General features: G+C 36.8%; 1 protein-coding gene across 1 annotated transcript in view; it reads right to left on the reverse strand.

Moving 5' to 3' along the window:
• PCNX2 (pecanex 2) overlaps positions 1-18,958 on the reverse strand; it is a 395,633-nt gene that overhangs the window by 76,033 nt on the left and 300,642 nt on the right. Inside the window, exons 24-25 of the mRNA XM_072647501.1 lie at positions 3,465-3,523; positions 1,117-1,332 (exon numbers count right to left, since the gene is read on the reverse strand). Coding sequence (XP_072503602.1) covers positions 1,117-1,332; positions 3,465-3,523 — 275 coding nt within the window. The remainder of the gene's footprint in view (positions 1-1,116; positions 1,333-3,464; positions 3,524-18,958) is intronic.

Here is an 18,958-nt window from a genome sequence, read left to right on the forward strand (position 1 = left end):
TAGAGATCAACTAGATTATGGATGGAGCTTTAGTGTTATAAATGTGCACATGTATACACACATATATCTCACCACTGCATTTTGGTTCATGACATTTTAAATTTTATCTTTTTTGGTTCATATTAATGGGAAAAGTGGGTTGACAGTCTTCAATGGATAACTAACAATAGGTTATATCTGTTCAACCAATTAAATTGCTATATTGCTTTTTAGTTATATGACTGTCAGTTCTCAGACATTGGAGTACCAGTTTCCCATGATTTATTGGAGATGGATTCTGTGTAACCCAGGGATATAGAAAGTCCATGCTGTAATCTTATCCTCTTAACTCTCCCTTACTAAGAGAGATAGGGTTTATTTTGTACTCTGATAATCTTTCTTATAAGATTATTTCTCATCAGTGCTGTGAATCCAATAAATTTTTATAACTGAATATTTTGTTTAAAATTTAAATTAATTTAAAAGTAATTAAATCATTGTGATTTTAAATCCTGATACTTAGAAATCCTTATCACTAATATATATAGAAATAATTAATGTATATATAGATAGATATGTAAATACTAAATACTAAAAACTAAATACTATGTATTTTTAATGACCAGTCTTGGAGCCAAAGAAGAGATGAGAAACTGTAAATTTGCCTCCCTCCCCCTTTCTTTGCAGAAAGGGGAAAATTTGTTTGAAACATTATCTACACTGTCAGACTCATTTGATGTCTTAGTTTTGCTGAAGTCCTTTGTGCTTCTCCTTTTTCTTCTTGTTCTTGTTTTTCTCATTGTTGTTGTTGTTCTCCTCCTCCTCCTCCTCCTCCTCCTCCTCCTTCTCCTCTTCCTCCTTCTTCTGTTTCTCTTCTCCTTCTCTTTCTTCTCCTCCTCCTCCTCCTTCTCTTTCTCCTTCTCCTCCTCCTGCTTCTTCTCCCTCTCCTTTTCCTTTTCCTCCTCCTCCTCCTTCTCCTTTTTTCTTCTCTTCCCCTCCCTTCTTTTTCTTCTTGTCATTCTTCCTCTTCTTTCCCAAATGATGTCTTTCCAAGTAGGGAAATGGGAAGGGAACTGTTTGGAAATGAAGGTGATATAAAAACAAAAGATAGAAGTAAAATTTAAGAAAAATTCTTACCTCTAAACTCCAGTCCTCGAAGTTGAAAGGTAACAAGACCATTTCCAATTTCAATTAGGTGGACAAAGGCATTGAGGTAATCTGAAGCCAAAATAAAGCAGTCTCCAGAGCTGTAATTTCCCCAGCGACCAAGAATCAAATCTCCACAAAGAGATACTTGGAGAGATCTTGTCAAATGCTCATAGAAGATGGAATTCAGATTGTTATCATCATTCCCTTAAAGAAGAATTATAGGAATCAAATTATATTCAGTTGAATGTTTTTATGCATTACATTCTATCAAATAATTATACACAAAGCATTTGGAATTTGGAGAGGATTCCATGCATTCCATAAATTAGATAATGCCTACAAAACATTTTGAGCTTATTGAAGTACAGTGTTCCTAAAAACTTGTGATCCTTGCACCATAGGTCATAAGTTAGCTCTCCTTCCACCCTAATAGCTGTAATGTATGATATATCATGTCATGTGTTATATATCACATACACAACAATTTCTCAGAGAATAAGCTCTAGCAGAGCACAAATTCTTAGGATCATAGACTTAGAGCTCAATGGGACCTTACAGGCTATCCAATCCAACTCCCTCATTTTACAGATGAGGAAACTGAGACACAGAGAATTTAAGAGACTTATGTAAGATCACAAAAGTAATAATAGCAGAGGTCAGAATGAACCTAGAATCTCTAACTGCAAATCTAGCACTGTTTCTGCTACCTTCCTCTGCAGTCAGAATTTGTGTTGACTTGAGTATTCAGGGGATGATCACAAATGCAATATAGCCTGAGCTGTACTCCATGAGACAACCCTATTAGACAAGCAACATGTACACAATGCCTGCTTAGGCTTCTCAGTGGGTGTTTACTCTTTCTCATCCTTAGGCTAACTTGAGCACTGGCATCACCACAAATCAGTGTTTCAGTTGATCTATGAAGTGACATCATCAGATTATGAATGTCTTCACTGACTGCTGGAAGCAGTAAAGAAAGGAATTAAGGTGATTGCATTTATAGCCTAATTATGATTAATGAAATGAAATGGATTTCCCATGAACTGAGACAGTGTCATGTAATTTCATAAGGTATCAATATAATTAAAGCTCCTTGACACATTGCCTGCTTGACCTGACTACTGAATTCATTTGTTATAGTGACTCACAGCTTATACTCAGAGGCTTGTACAAAGTCTGCTGAAAGTCCTTGGTGCTTAGAGGAAGAGATTCAAAGGCGTCTCTTCCCAACTGCTGATATCTATATAGATATCTATATGACATACACTGATATCTATATCTATACCTATATAATCTATATATAATGAAGTATATATATCTCTATAGATAATATAATATATTATATAGATAATATATACAAATAGATAACATGTAGAGAGACTAGAAGATATATTTGAAGCAAGAGGCACCAGAATAAACAGACCTTTATCTCTAGACACCTGCTTAAAATACTCTGATAATGTTATCACAATTAAAGTTATAAGGGGGCAACATTTATGGTTGGCTGATGATAGCATAGGTATGTCAGGGAAAAGATCACCTTTATAACTGAGATAGATATTACAGGGTTTGATGGATTCAGAGACATTGCTAGATATGTCATAATCAGTATATGATTATTCTTTTTAAAAGTTCAACAGACAGATATTTCCAGATGAGTATCTATTCAAATATTTTCAAATCATCTTATCCTAGCCCTCAGTCACACAGTCTATACAAATACCGACAGAAGTTTTCCCTGGCACTAACTACTTCACTGGTATTATGGAATGCTTAAAGAAAGAGAGATGGTAAGGATGAGAGAACATTCAGAATCTGGGGACACAGGTTGTAGGGAATTTTGTTGCTCTTTGGAGAAAGGAAAAGAATAGATAGTTGAAAGTGAGACAGATTGTGGAGGAAAAACAGCATATTTTTATACTGGATCCTTTTGTAGATTCTAAGTCATGGAATCAGAAAAGTTTGCCTGTGGAAGGCAACTTAATTTTGATTTGCTCAAGGTGCCATGTGACTAAACACCAAATGCGTTTTAAGATCTGCTGCCCAAGTTTGGTATTTACTACTTACAAACTCAAATGTCTTGATTAACAAAGTTATTCACTACTCAAGAGCTACCTAATCAATTCAGAATAACCAGTGAATGCATTTCCATACCAAATCAGGGGACTTAATCAGTCTTCTAGCAGAATTTTATTTTATTCTAAACATATTTGCCCCAATGTGCTTTGTTCCCACAATGATTATTAAAAACAACATGAACCTAATTTCCTCTGCTTAGTTCCCAGAAAAAAACTCATCTACATTTCCAAAGAGGGAAAAGGAGGTTCTTGCCCTACCTGGATCTTTTTCAATTTGTACAGCCAGCCTTGTATTGGAGTTGTCCACTCGTCTTGTGCTGAAAGGGGAACAAACCAGTAAAAAAGCCACAATGAGACTTTTTCAAATTACAGTAACTAGCTGTTACCTTAAGAGATGGGACACACATAGATAAGATAATGGATTTAGAGTTAGAAGGTTCCTTCTTCCAACCTCCTCATTCTATACAGGAAACTAAGACCAAAAAGGTTATTTGTCAAAATTGCACAGGTACTGCATAGCAGAGCCAATATGTGAACTCAAGTCTTCTAGATTGCAATGAATTTAACATAGAATGTAATAAATATCAAAAGTATTTGTTATTTTCCAGTTTGGTGATATTTGGCAGGGGTGAGGTGGGGCATAGGACTTTTAGGTAGAAGGAGAAAAAGGATTGGGAGATAGAATTTAATAATCAAAGACTATTATCCCCTGAAAATTTTAAATGTTTGTATCACAACCTAAAGTCCACACTTTGATAGCAAATGAAATTCCACTTTTACCCATTATGGTAGGAGAAATATCAGCCATATACACTAAGCAAGTTTTTTTTTTCTTTCCTATCTAATAGATAGGGAAAGTTGACCTTGAATCTTGATGGATTCATGAGATTAAGATTCAAGCCTGATATGAATTTGCAATAACCTAAAACACAAAAGGCCAACCTGCAAGGAGTCAGGCTTGGGGAAGTTCCCCTGTGATGTGAGACAACATGCCCAACACATTCTGCTGACCAGACATTTCCTCTAGAAATGGGGGTGGGAGAGTAAGCCTCTCTGAACAGGTCCTATATCCTTTTTGAATATTCTTTTCACGCTATGGCTAAATGGGCTACCTTCTGTTAACTGCTAGATGGTCCATGAGAGAGTCATTTCATTCCACTCAAACCTGAGATATAAGACCAGCCTGAGTCAGGCCTGGTCTAAAGCATCTCCTCACCTAAAGGTACTGTGCATACACAGTGATGCTGTCTTACAACTGATGCCAGAAAATAATGCAAATGAATTGAATTGAGTTCCAAATGCTTTCTACGTGGATTTTCCTTCACCTTGCAGATTAGTAAGAACAGATTTTTACCATAAATATATTAACATCCTGTTAGATAATAAGAAGGGCACAGTGGATAGAGTTCAGGGCCTGGAACTAGGAAGATTCATCTTTCTGAGTTCAAATCTGGCCTCAGAAACTTACTAGCTGTGTGACCCTGGCCAAGACACTTCACCCTCTCTACCTCAGTTTCCTCATCTGTAAAATGAACTGGAGAAGGAAATGGCCAACCACTCCAGTATCTTTGCCAAGAAAACTCCAATTGGGCTCACAAAGAGTTGGACACAACTGAAAAAGGAATAACTATCACTAATAACAACATACACTTGTATGACTCTTTATAGTTTATAGTGAATTTTCACAATAAGTTTGAGAGGTAAAGTATGATCGCCATTTTACATATGAGGAAACTGAAGCTATGAGAGGCTGGACTATTTGACTAAGGTCTCAGAGTTAGCAAGTGAGAGAGTTGGATTTCAAACTGAAGTCTCCAGGCTTCAAGTCCCGGACTCTGTATATGAATGCGGTAAGGTGAAGATGCTCTGGCCTTGGATGGTTTTCATTATGGATGCTTACCGGAATAGAAGAGCGAATAGCTGACATTTGTTACATTACATAGTTTATAGTTGATATTGACACTTATTTTATTAAGCAGTCAATAAATATTGTGGTATCAGTCTGCCAATTATTGAGCATTTATTAAACACTCACTATCTTCCAGGCTCTGTGCTAAATGTTGAACTCTGACTGATGCAGTGTCCATTAGTGAATTCAGTGGGTGGATGGCGAAGCATGTCTCCCATCTGTCACTAAGAGATACTAGACTAAGTGTCCAGTGAGGCACAGATTTTTATATACGGATAATATATTGATTTATTTTGCCTTATTTAACAGTTGTTATTATCTCCAGTTTAGAAATGAGGAAACAGAACCTCAAAAGAGGCTAAATGATTTGCTAGCAGTCATACAGCTAATTAATAGATAAATATTCAAACCGAGATCTTCCCTGACTCCAAACACAACATAATTTCCATTAAATCTCATTGTCTCTTCACTCCCTCAGACATCTGAGAGCTAGACAACCAAACCTGTTTTTGAGTTTCACTGAATGGCCATGGCAATTGGGTTGGTAAGAATGCAATCCACTGAACAAATTTATTCTGCTGCTCCCTTTTAAGAGGCCTGTGAGTAATCTTTGACAATAAAAGGTCGCAAGATTCCAGAAACTAAGATAAGTAGCAAAAAATCCTCTTAATGAAGATAGGAATCCCATTTTTGCATAAAATTACCCAAGCAGAATTTAAAATTTTGTCGTAAAAGCTAGGAAAATGGAATTTTTAAGGGCAGAATAAATAAGTTTTAGAAAGGAACTGAGCCAACCCACAAACCTTCTACCAAATTTCTTCAGGAATTAGAACACTTCTAAAAATCTATTAACTGAAAGACTGGTTTCTTCTTAAAAGTGATAGATAGAATTCCCAGTGTTAAATTCCATTCAACAATAACTAAACTAAACTGCCTATGTGCCCCAGGGTCCCTGGCTGTCAACCAGACTGTCTAAGCAGATGAATTTTAAACCATAGTGAATAACTTGCGTTTTCCCTTGTGATTTCTTACTGTAAATTTGGTGCTTACTACTCCAAGGTGCTAATTAGCTCAGTAATTGGATTTCTTCCTCAACTATACTATTCCGTGAACATCGATTCCAAATCTTTTGACTGCTGTTGGAAAGGGAAATGCATATGCCTAACACCCCTGTACTTGGTGGGCAAAAATTCAGAAATTCTGAATGTTAGATATGTGAATGCATGCATATCCTCTTAGGCCACTTGCCTGACTTTTGCTCCAGGTATGCGGTCTCTTCATTGTACTATCGTGCTGTTTTGTGGAGGTGGAATCCCAAAAGCCCAACTAAAAGGTGTCTTTTCTCTTCTTCCTCATATTCTGATAGATACTAATCACATTTGTGATTCTCTCTTTTTAATTGTAGAAATTATAGGCCTAACCCTCCCCTCTATTGTCTGCTCTCTGATTCTTGGCAACCTAGTTACCACTTGCTTTACCTTATATTTCTACCTGGAAACAGACTCTAATCCATACATTCTTTCTCCTATAATCACTAACTACTTCCATCTGAGGCATTTGAAGGATCAGAATTCCATTTTCTCTAATTAATTGCTATCAAGGATGTTCTAGGCTAAGTCCAAAAGGGTGACAGAATCTGCCTGGATGATATAGTCCTCCAGGAGCTCAGGGGTGATGGTGACATTTCATCCAGGCCCATAACACTACAAAGGCAATTCAGAAATATTTTCTACCACTCACAAAGTTCTAATCAAACAGATAAAACTAAATGGATAATGAATGCCTGTTTTTCAGACTATGACATACATTTGGATGGGTAACGTATTGAATTAGTCCATAAGTATATTATATTGAACAGACTTCGGATCAACAATGCACTGAGCCTAGAGCTGAAGAGGAGGAAGAGACCAGGCTAGACTACATTTGGGAAACTGTTTATCATTTTCAACAATCCCATTTTTCTAATATCAATATTCTTCCAGAGATGCTATATGGCAATGATATATAGTCTATTAGGGTTCAGATTTCTAAGTGAGTCATAGGACAATAGAGAGATGCAGGATGCATGTAACCAGACTGCATCATATTGACAGTGAGATATTGTATGCAAGAAATTACAATAAAGAATATCATTCAGGAAATGTGTGATTGGAAAAGGGAATGGATGGGTCATACAGTGAGATCAAGGGATAAGAGATGGAAAACCCAAATGTTATACTGGTACCTGCAAAATGCTAAATGACCTAGTGTAGAAGGTCTCCATAAAATAGGAAAACCATATTTAGAGGGTTAGGAGAGAATATGGATCCATATGCTTGTGGACAAAGAACAAGAATGTATAGATGAAATTCAACCCATGCCTTTGGAATGGAGTACTCACATTGAAAAGATAATGGAGCTGTAATTAATCAAAATCAAGTTTCACTGTCATCTCACTCTCTGTCCATATTATCAATACTTTCTCTTTTTGGGAAACTGAGGCTGGCAGTTGCCAATATCTTGCTGAGTTAGTAGCACAGGGATGAAGCGAGTAATAAATGCTTACATTTATTCAAAAGTCAGCATCCTACATTAACTCTGACAGAAATTAACCTGCAGGTTAGGTGGAAACTTGATCCAAATCACTTAACTGGGCCTCAGTTTCCTCATCTGTAAAATGAAAGAGCTGGACTAGATAACCTCCAAAGTCCTTTCCAGCTCTGGATCTGGGATCCTATATAAATATCCTCAATATGTGAAAAATGAGTTTGTTGTTGGCCTCTAATTTTTAAAATGTTTTTGTTGTCTTAAATAGCCATGGTTAGCCATCATTTCAAAGTAAATAGTCAGAACTAAAATATAGCTAACCTAGGCCTTCCAGAGGACCTGAGGCAAAAGTAATTTTAAAAAGCCTGGTAGGGAACACCTAACAGTGTATTCTACTATATCATGACAGAGAAAATGTGCTTTTAGTGAGAAGAAACATGATGTTTCCTAGATAGGGGGTTTGGGAAGTTTTGACAAAATCAGATAGAATTGTTTGGTGGTTCTGGCATCCAAAGTATTTTGCTAATGTGAGAACATTAAAGGGAGAGCTAAGTGGATTAGGAAGAACTATGATGTGAGCATTTCTGTGGCAAAGGTACTTTTCAGTTTCTGATGTGTTACAACTGATTGTTCTAATTTTAATAAGCTAAAGAGGCATGGCAAGAGCAAGTGGTATGGTGCAGCATTTCTCAAAGTGTGGCCTGGAAAGCCATAGGAATCCCTGAGATCCTTTTAGGGGTCTGTGAGGGCAAAACTATTTTTATAATAATACTAAGACTTGGCCTACTGAAATACTTCACCACTTCCAACACTTCCAACTACGTATCTCTGTGAGGATGGATTTTCTTGATATACTTCAACCAAAATACCATTTTGAAACAGATTAAATTTAGAAGCAGAAACGAGAATCTAGCTCTCTTTTATTAAGCCAGACATTTGCAAAAAAAAATTTAAAACAAATCCACCCTTCTTACAAAATTATTTTTTGTTATGGAAAATGTAGTTATTTTTCATAAAAAGGCTATGTTAATGTTCAATGGATTTATTATTGTTATTTTAAACGAATCAATAAACATTTTAAATGTTTCGGTTCTGTCAGTTTCTAATATGGTAAATATAAATATATTGATTTTATATAATGATATTAAAATATAATAAATATGCTTATATTAAGCACATTATTAACCATACAAGCAAAAACAGTTTGGGACCCTCAATAATTTTTAAGAGTATAAAGGGATTCAGAGACCAAAAAGTTTGAGAACCATTGTTTTAATGGATAGCAGGAAGATCTGGGTTCAAGTCCTACCTCTGATACTTACTGGTTATGTGAAAATAGATATGTCATTTAACCCCTCTGAGCCTTAGTTTTCTTCATTTATAAAATGAGAAAAATAATATCGATAATAACTACTTCACTGTGTCATTCTGAGACTCAAAGAGAGATAACGTGTGCAAAACTTGAATATACTTAAAGCACTGGGGAACAGCGGTGTGTAAATAATATTTTAAAGTGAGGTGCAGCTGAAGAATAGCTGTACAAACTGTAATATCTGAACCTGTGATTCTACTCTACTAAGTGTAGAGACAAATCAGGGCTTCAAAAGACTGATAATGAAGCGCATTTCTCACATCTGTCCAGAGGCAGCAGACTAGAGTCAGGCACAACCAATATGCTGGCTTCTTTTTTTCATCTGAGCACTGTTTCAAAGGAGAGCTTCTGTTGGTAAGAGAGGGATGAGTTGGTGAGGAATGCTTGAGATCCAAAAAAACTAAAAAGCATCACTAAAAACATTATAAAAATAAATTGAAGAAGACAAAAAAATCTAAAGGGATACAAACAGGATAACTTTGTTACTACAGTGTTAAATATAATATATGGTTTTAAAAATTTGCAATTTGAAAATTCTGAATTTAACAAAGACAAGAGAGAGACAGAGACAGAGACAGAGAGAGACAGAGAGAGAGAAAGGGAGAGAGAGAGAACAATCCAAAATACAAAGGAGAGCCTAAAAAGTATTACATGGGAAACCACAAATCTTTATTGTATGTAATGTATTTATTTTAAAGCATGGATAATCAATTTAACATGTCCCTTTCAAAGCTTTCCTGCTTTCTTCTGAATTTCCTTCCATTTTCTTCTATGAATTTTATTAAAAATACTTCAGTGAACTTTTCTTCTTTATTGAAGGCAATGCTATCTTCTCCCTCCCCAAACTCTTCTCTCAATTTGACATATAACTTTTAAAAAATGAATGTATCAGAAGTTAGTTTCACATAGTCATTTTCTTTATGTTCTTTTTAATGAAATGTTCATTGATTCTAAGTTAATAAATTTTTTAAAGAGAAAAGGATCTCAAAAATAAATATTATTGCTTTATCATCAGTCACTCAAGGAGAGTTCAAGAGGCAGTGAGGGGGTACAGGCCTTGCATTCAATCCTGTCTCAGACACTTGTCTGTGTGATCCTGGGCAAGTCAGTTCACTGATATCTGCCTTAATTTTTTTCAGTTGTAAGATGATGACAATAATAGTACCTACCTGCTAGGGTTTCTGAGAGGGTTAAAGGGGATAATATTTGTAAAGTGCTTAGCACAATGGATGGAATATAGTAGGCTCTTAATAAATGCTTGTTTCCTTCTTTCCAAATTCTACCAAGTAATAAATATTGAAAGTTCTTTGCTACCATAAGTGAATTTGACTTCATTTTTTCTCATTATATGCTTGCCACCAGTGCCTAGGTTTGGACTACTCTACAAAAAAAGATCTTGTCATTTCCAATACAAAAATAATATTTTTTCTTAGTCTGGTCTTCATCTCTCTCTCTCTCTCTCTCTCTCTCTCTCTCTCTCTCTCTCTCTCTCTCTCTCTCTCTCTCTCTCTCTCTCCTACCCTCCTTCCTCCCTTCCTCTCCCCTCTCCATCAGCAGCAGCATAAGAACAACAGCTATAACTCTATAGTACAAGCGAAGAAGACTTTACAAATACATATACACATGCATGGTGTTATATAGAGATCAACTTTGCTGAATGCTATCTTATAAAAATGATGAGGATGTTTTATATAGGGCTTCCAATGCTAGGAGGCAGCTAGGAAGCAACATAGTGCACAAAGGTTGGACTTGGAGTCAGCAGGACTCATCTTTCTGAGTTCAGATGTGGCCTTACACTAACTAGCTGTGTGACCCTGGGCAATTCACTTAATTCTGAGAAGGAAATGGCAAACCACTACAGTATCTTTGCCAAGAAAACCCCTAATGGGGTTATAAAGAATCAGACGTGACTAGAAAATGACTGCAACAGTTGGTTTAGTGTTTTACAAATGTTATTTCATGTGATCCTCACGATAACCTTGTGAAGTAGTTGATCTTGTACTCCCCTTTTCCATATAAAGAAACTAAGGTTGAGAGGGGTTAAGCCACTTGTCAGGGTAATACAGCATAGTAAGTGTCTGAGACAGGGCTTGAACTGAGGTCTTCTTTACTCCAACGTTAGCATTGATTCACTGTGGCACTTAGCTGCCTGAATATCCTTCAGTAACAGAGTAGTTCATTATATTACTTTGCACCATAAGCATCTTCTGCAACTATTGTATGTTGACAGCTAGCTGGAACAGTGGATAGTATATGGAACTTGGAGTCTGGAAAATCTGATTTGAAAAACCTGCTTTACACATTGATCTATGTTACCCTGGGCAAGTCATGCAACCTCTCTGCCTCAGTTTCCTCATTTGTGAAATGGGGATAATAATAGCTTCTACCTTACAGGGTTATGAGGAACACAAGAAAAACACATTTGTAAAGTATTTTGCAAACCTGAAGCTTTATAAAATTGCTAGTAATCCTCCTTCTCATTAATTATTGATATCCTAATATTTACTCATTAGACTTGCCATTATGAAAGATAACTACTTTATGCACTAAGGAGCTTGGAAGTCTGAAAGCAATTCAGTAGCACCAAACTTGACAAGTTGTTCTAGCGAGTACTACATTTTAGATAATAATAATAATGATAATAATAATAATAAGAGAATTTATATAAAGCTTTAAGGTTTGCAAAGCACTTTATTAGTTCATTTTATCCTCGCAGCAATTCTGGCAGGTAGGTGCTATTATTAAAACCATTTTAGAGGTGAGGAAGCTGAAGTCCACAGAGGTGAAATGATTTGCACAAGATCTATTAAATATCTGAGGCTAGGTTTGAACTTAGGTCTTCCTGACTCCAGGTGTAGCACTTTATCTACTGTGCCACCTGGCTGCTAAATTATGTGCCCTGAATTTAATGGGTGGGAACAATTTGGATGAGATTCTCTCTTTTTCTCCCATTTTTAACTGATACTGTTCATGTTTAAATGATTTGAGAGTCAGTAGCCCCTGCTTCTCCTCCCACTAGAGGAATCCAAAATGTGCTATCAAACATGAAAAGACTGATATAAAACATAATCATTCATCCATTTAGTGGACAGAATTGGGGGAAAAGAAAATTTAAACCATAGTTTAGGGATATTTAGTTCTAGCAATTATCTACAAATAGTAGTAGCAATAGTAGTAGTAGCAGTAGTAGTAGTAGTAGTAGTAGTAGTAGTAGTAGTAGTAGTGGCAGCAGCAGCAGCAGCAGCAGTAGCAGTAGCAGCAGCAGTAGCAGGAGTAGGAGTAGGAGTAGGAGTAGTAGGAGTAGTATTAGTAGTAGTAGTAGTAGCAATAGCAGCAGCAGCAGCAACAGCAGCCAGAGCAGCAGTAATATGTAAACAGTGAACACACACGCAAGGTTGAGGAGGGATTCAGCCAAGGAGGAAATGAAGATCCAGAGGAAAGCAACAGATGTAAAACAATTCAGTCATCCAGATGCTCGATTAATTTCCCTGATTTTCAGTTGAGCTGTATGTATGATCCTGCTCATTAAAAAGATAACCAATGTCCTTTGGCTTGCACCATTATACTTGACACAACAGATGAGACACCTGAAGCCAGACTGCAGTCTATTTCAGGAATACATCAGAACTAACAGTATTGTATGCAGGAAGTGTATCAATATGCATCTGACTTCGAGAGTGACTCTCCTTGCAGTGAGAGGAAACTCTTATCCCTGGCAGAGATACTGTAGCATTTTGTACAGAAACAATTTTGAACCTATTGAATTATTTTAGGTTCTTCATGGTTCATGACCATCAGTCCCATGAGATGTGTAGATCTGAGAATAAGCTCTCCCATAACACAAAATTCATTAATGCATGTTGTGGTTGATGCACTAGGCATTCATAGAACTTGACTGAACAGAAAGATCATCTAATCCAATTCCCTCATTATACAGATGAGTAAACTGAGTAAGCAGATGTGGAACCTCAATAAAATCACTCAACTACATTTTCCACTGAGATTTTCCTTTCTCCCTATGGTTTTGTTTGTCAAGTGTAGAGATTTCTGAATTCTGTTCACAAAAGCAAAAATTCAGAAAACTGCTAATAATTGTTCTTGAGCCACTGTTTCCAGCAGGATTCAGCAGATTATTTACAAATTGAACTGAAATTAGAAATGAGGGAATTTCTTACTTTAAAGTTTGACTTAAAAAAATCCCTAATTTTCTCTTTTTGAAGTTGTTTCATTTATTAAAAGAAGTATTTGACAAAGATACATTCCCACTCAGTTCAATTTAGTGAAAACATAAGATAGGATGACCCCATGGAATAAGTATGAAATGGGGAGCCAACAATTCAAAATTCTGATTTTCTTCCCATTGTTGACTTGCTGAATGATTTAGTGTAAATCATTTAGCCATGCTGTGCCCAGTTTTCTTGGTTTATAAAAAAGGGTAAATGATAAATGTAGCAGGCATGTTAGGAGAATTAAGTAATATAGAGACTAGGATCCAAGACTGACATTTGCAAGACTGAACATAGTCAATTATGCTCATCTTGCAAATGGTCCATTATCCAGGGAAGTAATGATTTACAAAAAGTAAGAGAAAAATACTTAGAATATTACTGATTTCACTAAATGAATGCCTCCTGGGATGATGGACAGGTTACTAAAAAGAAAAAGGAAAGAAGAAAAAAACAGCATATCTGACTTTTTTGTTTGTGTATGTTTCTGTCTGAGATTCATTTTTTTGAACATCAAAGTAGGTTGCTCTTTCCTTGAGCATAAACAGCACAACTAGATTTTTTCTCCACAGCTTTTATTATCACTAATAAAATATTAGCAACAATAATAACGGACATTTATAAAGTGCTTCTGGCAGCTAGATGATGCCATGTATAGAGTGAATGCTGGGCCTGGAGTCAGGAAAATTCATCTTCCTGAGTACAAATCTGGCCTTGGACACTCACTAGCTGTGTGACTTTGGGAAAGTCACTTAATCCTGCTTGTCTCAGTTTCCTCATCTGTAAAATGAGATGGAGAAGGAAATGACAACCCCCCTCCCCCAGTATCTTTGCCAAGAAAACCCCAAATGGAGTCATGAAGAGTCATATATGACCAAATAACAACAAATAATGCATTAAGATTTTCAAGGAACTTGAGGAAGCATGAAGCACACACAGCACATCCCAGGAAGCATGGAGTGAAGCCCAACATGACAGGGCAGGACCCTGAACAGACTTTTGGGAGCCACCAGCAGCAGCAGTTCCCAGATTGCTCAACCCACAAACACCACTGACAGCTTCAAAGGTCAGTGGAAGGACTTTGTCACCCAGGAGAGCCTGATCTGGATGCCAGCAGCAGCCACTGCAGCTGTAGCTTTCATTTTTGGAGCCCTCGAAGCCTAGAGTCCCTGGGGAAATTGAACAGCTGATCTGAGTGGCAGCCCTGGGAAACCTCCCCCTAAAGCCCCTGGAGAAATTGAGTAGCTGATCTGAATCACAGCCCTGAGCTCCGCCTTGACAAAGAACTCAAAGGTCAAGTAATTGGCTGAGAAAATGCCCCAAAAAGGGAAAAAGAATAAGACAATAGAAGATTACTTTCTTGGTGAGCAGGTATTTTCTTCTATCCATTTGGATGAGGAGGAGCATTTAGGTCTTCAGACCTAAAAGTCTGGCTTCTGAATCCAAAACCTCCAAAATAAATATCAAATGGTCTCAGGCCATGGAAGAGCTCAAAAAGGATTTTGAAAATCAAGTAAGAGAAGTGGTGGAAAAATTGGGAAGAGAAATGAGAGTGAAGCAAGAAAACCATGAAAAGAAAGTCAACAGCTTGCTAAAGGAGACGCAAAAAAATGTTGAAGAAATTAACACCTCAAAAAATAGACTAACTCCATTGGCAAAAGAGGCCCAAAAAAGCCAATGAGAAGAAGAATGCCTTAAAGAGCAGAATTAGCTAAATGGAAAAGGAGGAAAAGCTCACTGAAGAAGATAGTTCTTTAAAAATGAGAACAGAGCTGATGGAAGTTAATGACTTTATGAGAAACCAAGAAATTACAAAGCAAAACCAAAAGAATGAAAAATAGAAGATAATGTGAACTACTCCATTGGAAAAACAACTGACCTGGAAAATAGATCCAGGAGAGACAATTTATAAAGTATGGAACTACCTGAAAGCCATGATCAAAAAAAGAGCCTAGACATTATCATGAAATTATCAAGGAAAACTGCCCTGATATTCTAGAACCAGAGGGCAAAATAAATATTGAAAGCATCCACCAATCACCTCCTGAAAGAGATCCAAAAAGAGAAACTCATAGGAATATTGTAGTCAATTCTAGAGTTCCCAGGTTAAGGAGAAAATATTGCAAGCAGCTAGAAAGGAATAATTCAAGTATTGTGGAAATACAATCAGGATAACACAGGATCTGGTAGCTTCTACATTAAGGGATCGAAGGGCTTGGAATATTATATGCCAGAAGTCAAAGGAACTAGGATTAAAACAAAGAATCATCTACCTAGCAGAACTGAGTATAATACTTCAGGAGAAAAATGGTCATTCAATGATATAGAGGGCTTTCAAGCATTCCTGATGAAAAGACCAGACCCGAAAAGAAAATTTGACTTTCAAACACAAGAATCAAGAGAAGGATGAAAAGGTAAACAGGAAAGTGAAATCATAAAGGACTTTCTAAAGTTGAACTGTTTACATTCCTACATGGAAAGATAATATTTATAACTCTTGAGACTTTTCTCAGTATTTGGGTAGTTGGAGGGATTACATACACACACACGTATATATACGTACACACACATATACACATGTGGACAGAGAGCACAGGGTGAGATGAATAAGAAGGGATGATGTCTAAAAAAATAAAATTAAGGGGTGAGAGAAGAATATATAGGGAGGAGAAAGGGAGAAATGAAATGTGGCAAATTATCACTCATAAAAGAGGCAAGAATAAGCTTATTCAATGGAGGAGAAAAGGGAGCAGGTGAGAGGGAAAAAGTGAAGCTTAATCTCTTCACATTTTGCTGAAGGAGGGAATAACATGCTCACTCAATTTGTTATGATAATCTACATTACACTACAGGAAAGTAGGGGAGAAGGGGACAATTAGGGTGAGGGGAATGACAGAAGGGAGGGTAAATGGGAGAAGGGAGTAATTAGAAGTAAACACTTATGGGGAGGAGCAAGGTCAAAAGAGAGAATAGAATAAATGGGGAGCAGGATAGGATGGAGAGAAATATAGTTAGTCTTATACAACATGACTATTATGGAAGTCTTTTGAAAACCTACACATATATAGCCTATATTGAATTGCTTGCCTTCTCAGAGGGGATGAGTGGGGAGGAAAGAAGGGAGAAAGATTGAAATTCAAAGTATTAGGAAGGAATGTTGAGAAACGTTTTTGCATACAACTGGGAAATGAGAAATATGGGTAATGGGATATGGAAATCTATTTTGCCCTACAAGAAAAGAGAGAAGATGGGGAGAAGGGAAGGGAGGGGTGTGATAGAAGGGAAGGCATATTGAAGGAGGGGGTAATCAGGATGCAAGGCATTATGGGTGGGGGAGGGGAGAGATGGGGAGAAAATCTGGAGCTCAACATTTTGTGGAAGTGAATGTTGAAAACTAAAAATAAATAAATAAACATTTAAAAAAATTTAAAAAAATTTTCAAGGAACTTGTAATACACTTTCTCAATTGATTTTTTCAACATCCCTGTGATGTAAGCAACTCTGATATTGTTACTTCTATTTTACAGAACTGAGGATCATAGATTTAGAGTTAAAAGGACCATCACATCCCACTTTCTCATTTTTACAAAGGAGGAAATTAAGGCACAGAGAAATTAATTGCTCAGGGGCATGCAGCTAATAAATATCTCCGGCAAGATCTAACACCATGTCTTCCTCTTTCTCATCCTAGTGGCCATAACAGTGAGGTCTCCCCTTCTTTTCCTTCTTCCACGTGTGATTCATCAACTACACTGTGATGAAGAAACAGCCTGAGAGAGTAAATACTTGAGAAGGAGTTGCAGTCTACTACTTACTAGTCCAAGACTGTAGCGAACATTGGCAATGAAAAATACCATAAGAAACTTGACTTAACTACTCTCATTGATCAAAAATCCTTATTTGTCATGCCCAGTTAACCTATTTTCTGCCCCCTTTTCCCAATCTGAACATTGCCATGTTCATAATACAGCATGGTTATTTTATATTGTACTTCCATTTGAACCAACATGTTTCTCCAAGTCCACCAGTCATTCTCCATCCTCCATCAATGAAACTCTCATCTTTCTTCTTTCAGGGAAGATTTCCTTGACTCCCTAGAAAAGTAAATATCTTGCCCTCATAGTTATAAAGCTCAGATTAAGCACTCCATAATATTACCAAAAGTAAAATGTATATATCCCACATCCTTATTTGGATGGCAATATCTTTTCTGATTTGTTTTGTGCATCTAGTCATACTGTACATTATTTAGCCTTTACTAACATCATTTTTCAATTCTGTCTCCCACTGAAAAGTCTGGAGAGCTTGCTTTATCATTTGGCTCCCTACTCAAGACATAAAATGAAGGATTCAAGGGGAGAAATGGTACTATAGCAAAATCAGTCCTGCCTCTAGAGTAAGAAGACCTGGGCTCAGATTCTACCCATGATCTTTCTGATTTGGGTGACCTTGGGCAGGTCACTTAACTTCTCTGGGACTCAGTTTTCTCATCTGTAAAATAAAGGAGTCCCTCCCAGCTCTAGATTTATATGATCCTGTGATTTTACATTTTTAAAAGAAAGTTATTAAGAAATCTTGCTTTCCAATCACCAAAAATAAGACAGTTCCTCTTTGTAGAGATCTTTATCAGTTGGCAATATGACTGTTCAATGAATTTCCCACTAACAAACTTGTAATGTCCCTTCTATATTGTGCTAGTGAATTTATGGCTATGGCTGCCTTTTCTGACACTTCCTCCCTCTCATACTAGTGACCATAACAGTGATGTCTCCCCTTCTTTTCCTTCTTCCATGTGTGATTCATCAATTGCTGGGTGACTTCCAACTCTAAAGGGTTGCTTCTGCCAAGAGAAGGGGACATGCACCCATACACCCATCTAGAAGCACACGTGTATGTGCAGACATACATAAACATGCAGCTCAAACTCTTGCATGAAAATGAAGTAGTTTTTAAATTTTTATTTTTGATTCATTGGATTCTTAATGACGGGTTCCTTCTTGAAGGTAACAGAAACATCCTTGGCACCTGGTCTCCTCAAATCTTAAGCTGCTCCATCTGCCTGGAGCTCAGCCTAGCTCTGCCCCTAGGTCTTGGTCCTTTAACTTACTGTTATAGTTTCAGTTTTCTGTAAAGACATCTTTTAATCTTATACAGTTGAAATTTTGGCTAGCCTGGAATTTAACTGCCATTTATAATGTTGTTCCTATGTGACTAACTGTTCTCTGTTATTTTGTTTCATGTAACATCTTTCAAAGAGTCAATTAATGTTATTAGATGGGGTGAGCCCATCTGTGTAATTCTATACTCTATGAACTCTATGGGTCACACATATAGTATGAAAAACCTTGCAGAACAGCACTGGGGTCCATTTAATTGGGTTTCCATGGCACCCAGAATAACAACCACTAAATTGAGATGCACCTTACCCTATTTTTAATAATAATATTAATAATTTGCATTTACAAAGCTTATTATGGTTTACAAAGTTCTTTACAAATATTATCCCATTTGATTCTCACAACAAGAGAGAATTAGGATTTAGGTACTATGATTATTTCTATTTTACAGATGAAGAAAGTGAGTCTTACAGAGATTAAGTGACTTGCCCAGGGTCACACAGTTAGTGAGCTTCACAAATTTTTCTCAATCCATGTCCAGTATTCTACCTAACTGCCTTCTTTGGCAGTCAGACAATTTCCACAGTGTTAATGTATTAGAT

This window comes from Notamacropus eugenii, chromosome 2 (genome assembly GCF_028372415.1).
Source record: "Notamacropus eugenii isolate mMacEug1 chromosome 2, mMacEug1.pri_v2, whole genome shotgun sequence".
NCBI lineage: Eukaryota > Metazoa > Chordata > Mammalia > Diprotodontia > Macropodidae > Notamacropus > Notamacropus eugenii.